Source organism: Pavona decussata, unplaced genomic scaffold, assembly GCF_977016875.1.
Source record: "Pavona decussata unplaced genomic scaffold, jaPavDecu1.1 SCAFFOLD_238, whole genome shotgun sequence".
NCBI lineage: Eukaryota > Metazoa > Cnidaria > Anthozoa > Scleractinia > Agariciidae > Pavona > Pavona decussata.
Window position 1 is genome coordinate 1,405,001 of NW_028145643.1, and position 15,111 is coordinate 1,420,111.

At 38.7% G+C, this 15,111-nt stretch overlaps 1 protein-coding gene across 1 annotated transcript; it reads right to left on the reverse strand.

The window, feature by feature from the left end:
* Positions 1 to 10,213: 10,213 nt before the first annotated feature.
* LOC146457679 (potassium channel subfamily K member 3-like) lies at positions 10,214 to 14,228 on the reverse strand. The gene is made up of 2 exons (XM_085091676.1): positions 13,861 to 14,228; positions 10,214 to 11,207 (listed from the first exon to the last, which is right to left on the reverse strand). Exons 1-2 carry the CDS (start codon positions 14,159 to 14,161, stop codon positions 10,636 to 10,638), a joined length of 873 nt encoding a protein of 290 aa, XP_084947802.1. The 5' UTR covers positions 14,162 to 14,228; the 3' UTR covers positions 10,214 to 10,635.
* Between the last annotated feature and the right edge of the window lie 883 nt (positions 14,229 to 15,111).

The window sequence follows — 15,111 nt, forward strand, 5'->3', positions numbered from 1 at the left end:
AAATCGTTTTTTAAAGATAACCGGGAGTTAAGTTGTTCAGTCATTTGTATAGACTAATTTCATTGTCCGTAAGCGTATGAAAAAGCGATTACTGCCAAGCACATTATTCACGAATTGTGAGTTTCAGTAGTAATCATACATTTTCAGTGATTCTATTTTGGATGAATTTGATCGCGGGAGATTATGTGATTTTGTTGGTTATAACAGATGAAATCAGACATCAGACGCGTGTTTCGATTCACGCACCGTTACTAAAGCTATTATGTTAATTAAGTTGAGCTTTGTCGGGGATTAAACGGTAAAAACAGTCTTTTGTTGACTTTGTTTATGAATAAGAATATTACGGTTGATCGATTCCTGGCTGCTTAAATTAATTTGCATGTTATGTTTGGCGCGCACTGAAAAAATAAAACACACTCACAATTTACTGAAGATTCTTTATTTAAATCGTTCAACAATTCAAGTACAAAGCAAAGATCTTATGACAGCGTTAATCATCTTTATCCTCTTCATCGCTAGGGGGATAGAATGTCATTTTTGATGTCCTTTCATCCTTGTGTGTGACTGCGCCACAATCATAACATCGACGGAGAGATTCTTTCGCGTGCTTTCGTTCAAGAGGAATCTTGTGATCACATATAGGGCAAACTTTACAGTTATCTTCCCAAAAGCACTTAGGACATTTCATGACTACGGTATCATATCCATGTGAACTGTTGCAGTGTCGGCAAGGATCATGAACTTTTGCCTGAACTATCCTTGAATTTTCAACTGAGTCGCTACTATTCTCGGCCTCTTCTTCCCAATCACTTTCCAGGTCGCTGTTATGAGATACTTCGGATTGACTATTTTTAGAACTGGTTTCCTCTTCTTCACTGCTGTCCGACAAGTTTTCATCATTAGCCTCATTACCTGATTCGTCCTCTTTATCCTGGTATCCTCTTTCTTTTTCTAACAAATCGCTTAGAAGTTTTTTATTTTTGATCAGTCGCTTATTCGCTCCGAGCTCTGCCAGCCCATCTAGGAAAGTATTGAGCGCACGGGGTTTGGCGACATCTTCGTTATGAGGGAGTAACACATACTCGACAAGCTCTGAGATGTTTGTTACTGGTATTGGGCGCTGGTTTCGGAGTAGCAGTCCACTAGGTGTCCAGAACAAGATATTTTTAGAAGTAGCCATACTATGCAATAGTTCAGAAGCGTGCTTTCTGGAAACGGCGTTGGAAAGGTTGTTCAAGACATCTTTTATCCGGGGTTCTTCTTCGTCACTTTCCTCATCAGAGGTTGAGTAATCCTCCATTTCACTTTCCTCCTCTTTATCCCAATCCATCTTTCTTTTCATATCGACCAGCACTCGTTAAAAGAGAGACACAAATGACCAACATTCAGAATCCACGGTCTCTTTTATAACAGAAGATACCCCAAGCTACTAATTGCAGGGGTCAGTAATTCTTGTATAAACCCACTGCCCTCTTGCACAAGGATGCGCTTCTTTGTCTTGTAAGGAACATTTCGCTGAGCAAGATTTAGAAGAGCATCCTTATGCGAACGCAAGAAGGCCCTAACTTCTTCAGACACTGGTATGTTTTCTGTAAGTACATTATAAATAACTTGCAATAACGCATGCAACTGTTGTGGAGTAGCTGTTCTCAAGAGAAACTGACGCTGCTTGGAAGGGCAATCAGAAAGGAGCTGAAGGAAACCTCGGTTGTTCTTTACAACGCGAGACATGATCATGGAATGAGTTTAAGAAAGTAAGTTCCCCCTTTTATTGTGTAGGATGTGGGGGAAGCAATAGACTTGAGGAGAAGGAAAACACTAGAAATAAGGAGGAGTGAAAACAATAGAAACATGGTGGTGGAGGTGGGGGCGGCGGTGGTGGTGGTGGTGTTAGTGGTGGTGTCGGTGGTGGCGTTGGTGGTGGTGGTGTCGGTGGTGGTGGTGTTAGTGGTGGTGTTGGTGGTGGTGTAGGTGGTGGTGGTGTCGGTGGTGGTGGTGGTGTTGGTGTAGGTGGTGGTGTCGGTGGTGGTGGTGGCGAGAGGGCGTAAACAATAGTCTTTTGGGTGTGGTTAAAGCCTATATAAATCTGAAAACATTTATCGTTTTCTCAGTTCTCGTCAAGTTTCCACAGAGTAGACATGAGTTGGACCTGTTCTGTTTGTCAAGAGAATTTTTCAAGGAAAGATAGTATGCGAAGACACATGAGCCGCAAACACAGTGAATCGTCGAGTTTCACTCCATTCAGAGCTATGCCGTTTTCTCCAGAAAAGTGTCAGCGGTTTCAATTTGTGCATCCATTTACTTGTATGGTTGCTGGGATGACCGGATCAGGAAAGACTGTCTGGGTAAAATCTTTGTTGCAACAGGCTCAAAGAGCAATCAACCTACCACCAGAAAGGATTGTTTGGTGTTATTCGCAGTGGCAGCCCGCTTATCTAGAATTGATGGCAATAATGCCAAATATAGAATTTATCAGAGGTATTCCTTCCAATCTAGAGCATGACTCCTATTTTGACATCCACCAACGCAACTTAATGGTGATCGATGATCAGATGGCTGATGCCGGTGAAGACAAGCGAATCGTCAACCTGTTTACAAGAGGATCCCATCATCGCAACCTAAGCATAATTTAATCTCGTACCCAGATCTCCCACGGTCAGGCGGAGGGGAGATCTGGTAAAGTTCGATTTGAGGCCCGCAATACGGGCCTGCCCATCATCCTTTGTCCACCGTGCTGAATGGCCGCCGGCTCGTAACTGTGATCATACCTGGTGAGGTTTTCGCTTTCGAGGGTGCTCTTCGGAACGTTCTTCGGTCGAGAGGCTAACAAAACTTGACACTTAAACCAAAACGAAAAAGGTACTAGGAGAGATTGCAATCAACAAGCGCGGTAAATCACTTTTTTACTGAGATTAGTTCCTACCCTTTGTGACCATCTGGACCATCTTTGTAATGAAAACTGTTCCAAGAACAAATCCATCGTAATTTTGCTTTCTCCACTCAAGATCAACGTGCTTATCGACGATCAATTAAAAAGACTTAAGTCAACCGGAGTAAGCTGTACCAGTTTTCGCCTTAGATGGTAACTGTATTGAAGATACTGTAATTTACAGGCAGGGAAATGTCACATAATTTTTGTGCACCCCAAGGTAAAGGTAGCAACAGACATGAACAGACAATGCAGAGAGTTCTTGTTGTCGAAGCTTTATCAGAAAGATTGTGTGGCCGTTGTTGTAGATGAGGCACAATAGAGTTACTGATTGGCATCTTGCTGTTAAATTTCGCATTGGAAAGTCAAATGGTTCATGTAATATTTTCATTTGCAAAGTTTCAGAAATTGTGGTCTACCAGTGATACGTAAAAATTATTTCTTCTCTTTGTAGTCTCTTCAGCTGATTTGGCCACACAAATTTTCCTTCTTCCATAAGTTAATGGTTTAAATTTCCAAACCAAATGGATTGTGTAAATGCGGCAGGTTTCTTTTACAGGCCAAAGGACACAACTCAAGGTCACTGTAATAATATAATTTGATATGAATCAGCTAAACAGGGCCTCCTCCTACCTACAACAACTGTCCACTCCTATAACACCACAAATTCTGCCAAGCTTAATTTCCACCGATCACAAATTAGAACTAACATAGGCAAATTTACTTTCAAGTACTCTGCTTCTGTCATATGGGAAACTGTCCCCATGGCATAATTTGAAAAAAACAAAAACATTTAACAGGTTTAAGAAACTTTATAAGCCCCACCTGATCTCTTGTCAATCAAATAATACATGTTCTGTTTAATGATCAAATATAATAGAATGTAACTATCTAATAATAATAATAGAGTTAAAAATAATAATAATAATTGTCTGCTTATATTTTGATATTTGTTGTCACTGCTGTTGCTGCTGCTGATGATGTGTTGTCCTTTTCCTTTCTTTTTGTTTGTTTGTTTGTATGTTGTTTTATTTTGTGTTTTTTTTTTTGTTTTTATTTATTTATTTATTTATTTATTGTTTTCTTCTTCTTTTATTTAGCTTGTCCTGTTTGGATTTCTTGCTCGGTTCAGTATATCTCTAACATACCTTAATTTACACAAATGTAATTCTCTCTTGTAGATTAATCCTAGGCTCTACAAACATTTCCTACATTTTCTAATATCTCAATAAAGCTCAGTGTCATTTCTTTGTTTACTTAAAAGTAGGTGGTGGTCAACTAGAAAGCCTTTGCTACTTTGACCACCACACACATTTTATAATTTGTACTGTATTTATTTTTATCTTGTAATCATTTGTTGTAATACTTTTCTTTCTATGTTAATGTTGTGTAAATAGTGTGAAATAAATGAACTATGAACCATCCTAGCCCTAACACCATGCTACTGTCTTGGTTATATACCAGCAAACCAGAAAGACCTGTCCGTGTAAATGGTAGGCGCTCAATTATGTCCAACATTAAAATGCTGAGTGCACCCTTGCTGTTTTAAAGGTTTTTTTTCTCAAAAATGGAAGTTTGAATTTCTTTTGGGAAATGGAGGTACCACATCTGGATTTGGGATCTGAAGAATGTTTGGTTACTTGCAACATGTGAGCAAACACTGAGCCAGTCCCAATGAGTTTCCCATTAGAGTCTTATTTGGTAGTGATGAGCTTTCCATTTCAGTGGTTCTTGATTCACCTTTATCACATAACACTTGAAAAGTTTTCACCTGAAATTTATGTTAAGTTTAGGGGACATCCCCCCTCAACTGCTTCTTTGATGACAAGTTAATAAAGGTTATTATTTTACACATAGGAGTCCACAGACTCGAAAATTAGAACCACATAATACACAAGTCTAATAACATTTTACTCTTGATATGAAGAACAAAGGTCATTATCTGCATTTGATCCTTAATTTCAGCAAAAAAAATAATAACAATAATAATAGGAAGGTGTGAAGGTCTTTTGTGCTCATAAAAGTAGCAAATGGCAGATAAATAGAAAACAAATAAAAAAAATATTTCCACTATTTGTTTTCCTGTGCATGTCTGTGTGTTCTAATGAACTGTCACCCATTTCTGCAGCAAAACAGCTTTCACAGTAAGCTGATCTTCAGTAACCGTGAATCCCTAAGTATTCCATAACCATGGCCTTCCATAGCCAGGAAACAACATTTAATCAAACTGTGAGACACAAACCCACTGCAGGGAAGTGGTGGGGAAAAGAAACTTTGAAAACGGTGTCTGTCTTGGATGAAAATTCCTTGTTGATGCCAATTCCTTGAGCAAAAAAATTTTCTTATATTGATATTTGCACCCATGTCAGGTCCTAACTTTTCTTAATATTAAGACCAGCAACACAAAATTATGTTCAAGGACTTTTCACACAAGTACATAAAAAATATCAGAACAGTGAACCTTGAACCTTTAAGCCCCAGTAGTGATCAGTATCAAAATTTCTCCTAATAATATTAATACACAATCAAGGAGAGGTCATGAGATCACCAGTGGTGAAATTTCTTGATATTTCAACAACTTCCCTATAATGCTACTATGAAAAATGGACATGTAGAGACCAGTAAGGAGAAACTGTAAAAGGTTAAAAGCTAATAAATACAGAGCCACATTGTTAGTGATTATCGCAGCTTCTTTTATGCTTCGTCCTTCCACCACCCCACACGTCAAAAAGGGCTTATAAGTTACTTGAGAATCCCTTTTTATTCAGCCTTCTCATTATCCATTTTCTGGTAATTATATTGTCTTATTCTAATGGAAAGAATAACAACATCCCAGTGAATGACTACAGTTTTTTCTTAATTAATTGCATCTTTGTTCAGGGGGCACGACTTCAGAGTACAGCAAACTAGGAACACTTTCCTCAGTATTCCCTACAGCGAAGATTGTTGTCATGACAACAACAGCAACAGAAAAACAACCAAACTACAATCATACAAAGTTTGAATATGAAAGATTTAAGGAGTACTACAAAGGCCCTCCTATCTTAACACAAAGTAATGTTGACCAGTTTGATTAAATATTTTTGCCCATAGCAGATGAACTTGTCACCACCAATGTCAAAAATGAAGCCTGTCTATTATTTACTCATCATTAGTACTGTGTGCAGTTGGGGGTGCCTTTTTTGGTGGAAAGCTTGGGGATCACCAGTTCTACCTTACTCCCCAAATTCCTCAAAATGCACTTTTGGCTCAGTCTCATTCTCTACAGACTGACAATGAATATTATTTGCCACAATCTTTGGGAATGGGGTTTGATTCTCGATGTGTTGGAAGGATAATAATTTATTCATTTTGGTCTTCCCCAAACTATGGAAAGTTTTTTCCAAGAAAATGGAAGAGACGGGAAGCCTGCTACATCAAAACTTTACTTTAACAACAATCGTATTGGTGCAAATATTGAAGAAATGCAACCCATATTGACAGATTAGTGTAAATACCCCAGAAATCTGTGCAGGGGAAAATTTTTGCTTGTAACCACTTTGGTTTTGGCTTTTGTGTGAGAAATGCTGCTGTTGTGATATCTGTTGTCCAAAATGACTGTCATTGCTCTTAATTATGTGTTGAGCTGTGTCCAGCTGTTTTAGCCCTTGAAGATATTCACATCACTGATAGGAACTTTAAGAACTTGCTTCTCCCTAGAAATCAGGTGGAAGAAATTAAGGCAGAGTTAGCAAGAAATAAAGGAGAAACTGAGGCCAGTGATAACTATTTGTATCAGAGAATGTGCTCAGGATTAACAATGGAAGTAGTAAATGAAGTGTGTTTAGTACTTCAAGGACTCCATACTAATGATAAAATAATGGAGAAATTCCCCTATCTCGAAGAAAAGAACAATGGCAAAAAGATTCTAAAATCTATAAGTCAAATCCAAAAAGGCATGTCCGCCTTTTAAAACTACTTCTTTTCCAAAGCCTATCACAAGCATAGACCTGCAAAACATTAGGTGGTGCAGACATGTAAACCAATGTCCCCATTTTTGTTTTAGAGGAAGGCTAGTTTATATTTTGGATTCAAATTTTTTTTAACTCAGTAGGTGGGGGAGAGGGGATAAAATTAAACTAACTACACTTACATAAAGAGACCTAATCGGTTCAGACAAGGTGTTCTCTTTTGTAGTACAGGTTTCATTACTATTACTTTGGTGGTCATAAGTCAGACATTTTTCATTTCTCTTAGCTGAGGGGTGGAAGGGATATTGATCTCACCAGATGAATAATATTATTGTGTGGACACTATCAATTTCTCCAAAGTCCTATGAGAGATGTTGTATGGATCTTGAAGGAATAAGCACACTGGCCTGAAAGGACTAATATTATAATATGAAGTCTCTTACTCAAAGTCCAGTTCAATTTATAGAAGAAAAATAGTCTTTTAATTAGCAGAAGACAAAAACTGAAGTGAAAATATGCTAGCAAATGCGGCCCGCGTGTTCAGTATTTTGGGGAAATTAATTTGCGTTTACTAAATAAATAATCATTTTTTAAAAAATCCATTTTTTGTCAAGAAATACATAAAAAAAAGGAAATAAAATATGACCTACCTCCATTTTTTCCCCAAAAGTAAGCAAGCTTATATCCATCGTGTTGGAAACTTGTGTAATTTGGCAAGGCCGTTTGAACGTTACTGCAAAAATCTTTTCGGCTAAAGTCGCTGTTGTCTTCCGAAAATACAATTTCTCACTGTTCTCTCCCCACACAAAGGGCATGTATGTATTGAAACGTCGCATAACAATCTTCATCGGAGCGAAAACTTTTCCGTGTTTTTGTTTCTTCCCCGAACTGAGCGAAAACCAAACACAGAAGGAAAGAGCCAATCACAGAGCAGATTAGAATGAGGCATTCTTAATTCTGGTAACCAACCAGAAATGGCGTTGTATCGAACTTTACCAGATCTCACATTTCGACATTCCCGAACCAACTGAGATCAGGGTACGAGATTAAGCATAATTTACATTGTGCAGAACTTATTTCATCAAGGAAAAGGCAGTCGAAGTATCAGCTTAAACAGTCACTACTTAGTCCTTTTCAAGAACCCCCGGGATAAACTTCAAGTGCTGACCCTGGCTAGGCAAATGTATCCCAGGCACACCGATTTCTTTATTAATCACTATGAGCAGGCCGTACAGAGGCACTTTGGTTATCTCCTAGTTGACCTTAAAACTACCACTCAAGACAACTGTAGATTGCGAGCGAACGTTCTACCTGGCGAAGAACGATTTGATAACGTAGCGGTACCGGACAACATCTCGCAGGAACTACTACAGTACCTCAAACAACAGAACGTAATGACTCCCCCAGTAGTTCCAGTAATAAAGAAATTACAAGATTCAATGGATGGTCTTCTCTCACGATCAGACCTTGGAGATGACGAAAGAGCAAAGCATTACATGCAGCTGCAAAACAAGTATTTGACGTTTAAACAACAGTTGAATTCCAGACTCAAAGAATCAAATCCACCCTACTCTGAAGAACAGAGACAAATTTCTAGCAATCATATGCCAGATCAAGAACCAGTGACTGTACAGGCGGCCGCTGTCCAAACTCCCACGGTTATACAGGCGACCGCTGCCCAAGAACCAATCGCAACACAAGCGACGCCCGCGGAAGCGTCACTTCCCTCGTACATCTTATCACCCCCTCCTACAGTACCCTCACCTCCGCAGAAAAGAAAAAAACCACCTCGAATTCGGTTTAAAAACTACCTGGATGACGATGATCGTCCCTCAAGAAGATCCCGGCGAACTCACAGAAATCATCCATATAAGGCTTCTCAAGAGGATGAATTTTAATTAAATTGTGGCGCAATCACACACAAGGATGAAAGGACATCAAAAATGACATTCTATCCCCCTAGCGATGAAGAGGATAAAGATGATTAACGCTGTCATAAGATCTTTGCTTTGTACTTGAATTGTTGAACGATTTAAATAAAGAATCTTCAGTAAATTGTGAGTGTGTTTTATTTTTTCAGTGCGCGCCAAACATAACATGCAAATTAATTTAAGCAGCCAGGAATCGATCAACCGTAATATTCTTATTCATAAACAAAGTCAACAAAAGACTGTTTTTACCGTTTAATCCCCGACAAAGCTCAACTTAATTAACATAATAGCTTTAGTAACGGTGCGTGAATCGAAACACGCGTCTGATGTCTGATTTCATCTGTTATAACCAACAAAATCACATAATCTCCCGCGATCAAATTCATCCAAAATAGAATCACTGAAAATGTATGATTACTACTGAAACTCACAATTCGTGAATAATGTGCTTGGCAGTAATCGCTTTTTCATACGCTTACGGACAATGAAATTAGTCTATACAAATGACTGAACAACTTAACTCCCGGTTATCTTTAAAAAACGATTTCAACACCGTTCAAAAATTCACCAAAGGAACGCCAGGCAAATTAATGACCTCATAGTACCCAAGTGTAGGTTGCGAAAGGCCAAAGGGCTTTCACCTTCCGTGGAGCAAAAAATTTCAAACCACCAACCGAGGCTTAGCGAATGATTTAAACTCACTGATGGTAAATAACTGCTTGGAACCATCATATTTTGTGTTTCCTACTTCATAGCGGGAAAGTTCTATAACTATTTTATGACTATTCTATTTTTAAACTATGAGATCATCGTTTTATAATGAGAGCAAAATACTCCTCCACCCCAATGATGTCACTATACTATTTTTAGGTGATGTCATCACTTTTTTACGATGTCAACCCGGGGGCTATTGTGACGTTCTACCTCCCTAACCTCCCGGTTTCTCTATTTTTAGCTTATTACTTTATCTTCCGGGAGGGGAGGAAATTACACCCCTTGTCTCTATTTTTAGCTTATGACATCATTCTCTAGGCTATTGTTTACTCATCCTCCCGTTCCCCCCGGTTTCTCTATTTTTAGCTTATGATGTCATCGTTTTTGATGATGTCATCCTCTAGGCTATTGTTTACTCATCCACCCCGGCTATTGTTTAACTCACCCTCCCCTCCTCCCGGTTCCTCAACCCCTAATTCCTATCTACTCAATCATTCTTGCCATTGTGTTAGGGTCGTCCGATACCAGTTTTTTCAAACCGATCCGATACAAGTACGATATTTACCGATATTTGACATTTCTTGATATCGACAACGATACTAATACTGTGGCGTCATCAGTAAATACTTTTCTGTGATGTTAGCCACACTTTCAAAACACTCTTAATGGATGGTAAACATTTAGAAACAGCCATAGAAACAGTGTTTCAACTTTAATTTTTGTGATACTTCCTTCGAGCACAAAAATATTGGGGTTTTTTACCGTTGGGGCACTAAAACAGCCTTCGATACTTCAAGTGAGCGGTCACGTGAGAAGTATCGAAAGGGATCAAACAGCCGATATTTTTTGCAAGCATCGATATTTTTCAACGATACCCTCATGTCCATAATATTGAGTATGTGGTATCGGTGTCGCTCACCCTTACCATTGTGTGTTACTTTTCTCGTGATCTTTTGTGATTCAACTGTTTGTAATTTTAATTTTCTTTAGCCCTAGTGTTAGTAATGTAAATAGTGCTTTTGTTTCTACGCTATATAATCGTTGTTTGCTGTAGTATTGTGGTTTGCTTTTAGCTACTTTGTATCCTGAATAAAATCTGTTGCCATTTCACTCATTTCGCGGGATCGTCTTCATTCATTTCCATATCAGCATGGTCGTCCTGTTCGCTAATTTCAACGTTTCCTTTTCGGCCACAACACATCTTCAATTTTTTGAGCAATTGTATAGTATCTTCACAATTTACAATTGCGTTAAGCATGTTGGACATCGCAACCAAGCCGAAGATGATCAAGAATATTCGGAGTCCAACATGTCCAGGTTTATGCCGTGTTGATTGGCCAGGAATCAGATCACCAAATCCAACAGTGGTAAAGGTGATGAAAAAGCAATAAACTCCCTCCAAAAATGTCCAGTCATCAATCCTCATTTGAAGTCCAGCGCTCATGAACAACCAAGTTAACAATAACACGAAACCCAGCAAGGTGCACTTTTCATTCAAGTATTTTGGCGCGCTTTCTCTCTTCAGGAAACGTGTTTCGAATCTCGTCACAAGAACTTGCTGACCATTCAGCATTATTTTTCCAATGAGTTGTAAAAACAAAATGTTTAACGGGATGCCGAAGAACGCGTAGAATATGCAAAGTATGCGGCCACCTGTTGTCACGGGAGTAATGTTTCCATATCCTTGAAAAACAATGATAAATTGGTGTTAGCTTTTCGGGAAAGCTTCAAAGGGACATCTTCGTTCAGAGTTAGTTTTTTTTTTTTTTTTGGGGGGGGGGGGGAGGCGGGGGGAGGGATGGGAGGAAATAGAGGTTTGCTTTTAGTTTATTTTTTCGAAAGGTTGGCCCAAACCATGCGCTATCCTAGTCGCCCTTGTGGTCGAGCAAAATGGCGGTTGTACATAAAGCAGAGTCGTGTACAGTCGCCATTATGATCAACCACCACAGCGAAGACCTTGACAGATTGCTGCTAAAACTAGCATATTATGGCTTCTTGTGAGATTATACCAAAAATTATGCCGGATCCAGTTTCCAAAATTGTGCTTAGGAAATGACAACGTTTCTGTGTATTTATTAGCGAAAAAATAATCCAAAAGTAAACAAATAACAATGCTTTACAAATTTTTCAAATATGGCAATCACAATAGCCTTTGCCCTCTCTGCAAGGCTTAACGTCCTTTAAACTAACGCTTTCTGTTCATAACAACTTGTATAAAGTCAACAAGAATTTAGATAGCAAACTGCATGTAACACTCCAACATCCAGATACGAACCAACTCCTCTATAGTTCTTTCTGATCCTGTCTACTTAAAAGGGGTCCTGTCGTGGCGATTTTGCTGTATTTTGCTCTAAACTGCTCTAATGTTGGACTAAAACCTTTTTGCCAATCGTGAAACTGCTCTTTATAGAACACCGGGAAGAAAATATCAAGGGATTTCTCCAACTGAAGAACTTAGTATATCAGTTTCTAACACTTCTCGAAAATACACAAGAAGAACCGGCCAACTGAAGTTTTCCACAAGTTGTAATCCATTTCCGTCCAAACCATCTGCAGCCAAACGTTTCTGTTCTCTAGTAGGGTTATTGTTGTCAAAACTGAAGCATTATTTTAACGATTCAACCGCGGATTTGGCCACTCAAAGTGACACTACAATAAGTGACACTGCCCCTTTAATTCATGCTTTCAATCAGCTTGTACAAAAATATTTCAGAAATGGTTGAGAAAGTGCAATAGGGACTACCACGACCGAAGAAATTGGCCTAGCAGTTGTTGACCGCGCGTAGCCAAGGAAAGGAAAAAGGTCTGGTAACTAATTAAGTATGTAGCTTGCAATTATTCCCATTCTGTGCAGCAAAAGTAGGCTACAAGGCAGGAATAAAACTGTTATTGACTTTAATACTATAGAGAGTATGAAAAATTTCTAATTACGCCCGATCAACGCTTTTTTGGAAAATAATGCTGGTGTCAAAACTTATGCCTCAGCACAATCTGCCAAGGTTGTTCCTGGAATGACCACGATCCTTTTATGTTTCTCACTTTTCTTTTTCGTTCAGCCCCCGAGGAAGGTTTGTATCGCAAACCGAAATATCGGGCAAAAATTTGTTTTTTTAAAAAAACAAATATATTTCAGTTATTCTAGCTTTTGTTGTTTGTCCTATCAAGCTCGTCACCTCCGCCGTTGGGATCAGTCTGCCGTTAATATTATGAGTCAAGTCCAAGCAACAACCGTGGACGATAATCCTGCTGGTATACGTTGGATCAATTGTAGATCTGATCGGCTTAACAAATACAAATGATAAAAGAAGCAGAGACCGATACAACGTAGAATTACGGTTTAAAGGTTACTATATTTCGGCTGGCCAAACCAGCCTTCTTCAGGTATAATGAAAATTTACATTGGGACACACGCTTGTATAGCTGACAAATATTTGCGCAATAGCGGAACTACGTAAAACTAAATTGATTGACAGTAAATATGAAGCAAATGAAATAATAGTAACAAAAAATAAAAAATAATAAAAAGAAAAAGCTAGTACATTTCTTCGCGAATATTAAGGCCATGTGGAGAGAGTGTTCTGCCTTTTGAGATTAAAAAGGCTTCCCTGGCCTTACGGATTGAGTCTCGGTTAGAGTAGACTTAATATTAATATTATGCATGTTCATGTCTTTCTAACAAAACAGCCAAAACCAGGCAAATCCATACCCGATAAAATGACGAAATACATGTGAAACCAAAATGGCCCATAGCCTATCCTTAATTATAAATTAAAGCTTACCAATAGGAGAGTATTCCCCTCCCAGCCCATGAGAGTCAGACTCAGTACAAATGGCGTTACGTTACGCGTCGGGTAGGCGGAAACCGGGGACGGACACGCGAGGAATCGGGCATTTTGAGAGAAATGGGGGACTGTGAATCCACACTAGAGTAAACTGAGAATAAACAGCTGTATTAACGTTTGAAAATTTAGCGAAATGAAAATGTCTTTACTCTTTGTCGGTATATTCGTCTTTTAGGGGTTAATGTGTCAAGTGACGTCATTGTGAAATGGAATTTTGTGTACACATCAAAGGTGTGTTATGTAAACACGAATGCATAAAGTGATTACCAATATATATACCTCGTAGGTTGGCTGAAACCTGGGTAAAAGGCTTTGAAAAACTTTAATTATTTTGGGAATAATCATTGATCTAGATTAAGGAGCTTATTAGCTGAAATTCAGGACTAGACGGCGCGTGACTTTCATATTTAAACCAGTCAGATGAAGTTGGGTAAACACGCTTACCAAAAGGAGGACAAACAATCCAACAAATATCACGAGAATTTGCCCCTTACCGATTGTAGTCAACAGTTGAATTATGAAGGAGATCGTCTCGGCAGTGCTCCATTCTGGTCCTGAACTTGATGAGCCCACCTCGAGCTCCTGGATTTGCTGCACAATGTTGTCAAATTCTGATCCGCTCATATTATAATTCGCTGTTATATTTTGCTTGAGCTTTTCAAGGAGCTCTGCGTTGGTTTTCTCGCTGTCGATATTATCATTGCCTTCTACAGCTTTGAATATAAAAACACCAATAGTGATGTAAACAAACCAGATCAAGAACAAAATCAAAAGGTTGTTCGCTTTTCCTGACATGATTTCGGTTTCGTGATTCGGTTGAGAGAAGATCACGCACCCCTTTCGCTCGCGCGCGATTTGTTGCTTTGACAATGTGACAATTATATCGTCACATTAGTTATTCACAGCTATCAAATTTTAATTTCAAAGCTTTCATCAGTCTGATTAAGATCAAACAGACATATTTAGCAAAGCGGCAATATAAAGGAAATATGTTTGGGGGTGGGGAGGGTGGGGGGTACCGGCCGGACTGATTCATTGTGCGTTGCCAGTTTTTCCCGCAGGAATTTCTGTGCACTTAGTTTTTGTACTCATTGAAATACTTGGATTTGATTGCTGCTCTTTCATTTCATAGTCTATTTTTGCGATCCCTTTATCAGCCTTTTAAAAACTACGAAAGTGAAAAAAGGAAAAAGCCTTCACGTATAGCCTGTTAAATGGAGTACTGACCCCCCACCCCTCCCCCCAAGAGAAGTAGCAAGAACGGATAAGAATCAAACCAGCGTACTGCTGTCGTCGCCTTCTTCTTTCGTTGAATTTTATTGTACTGTACAGACTGCTAACTACCTCAAAACGTTAAAAAAAACCACAAAGGGTAATATTGTGTTTGCTAATGGTGCTTATCAACAAAGCCTTCTAGTTTTAAAGTCTTACAATTTTTGTCACCTGTCAATTGGTTTGAGTTTAGTTAAAAAAAAAAAAAAAAAAAAAAAACAGCTGTTTCCAAGCACGCTGTTTGTGTAGAAAAAATACACGAAGATTAAAACTGAAAACATCTTTCTCGCCTTTCAGTTACAATATTATTTTTGTTCAAATAATTTTATCGATTTTGGACGAAAAACGTCCCCCTCGCTTAGCAACAATTTTTCTCTTCAACAAGATTTGTTTAGATTTTTCAAAGGATGCGCTTCTCAGCGCGAGACTTGCGGATGAAGTGTGATATGCAAATCAGCTAAGAAATGGTATCT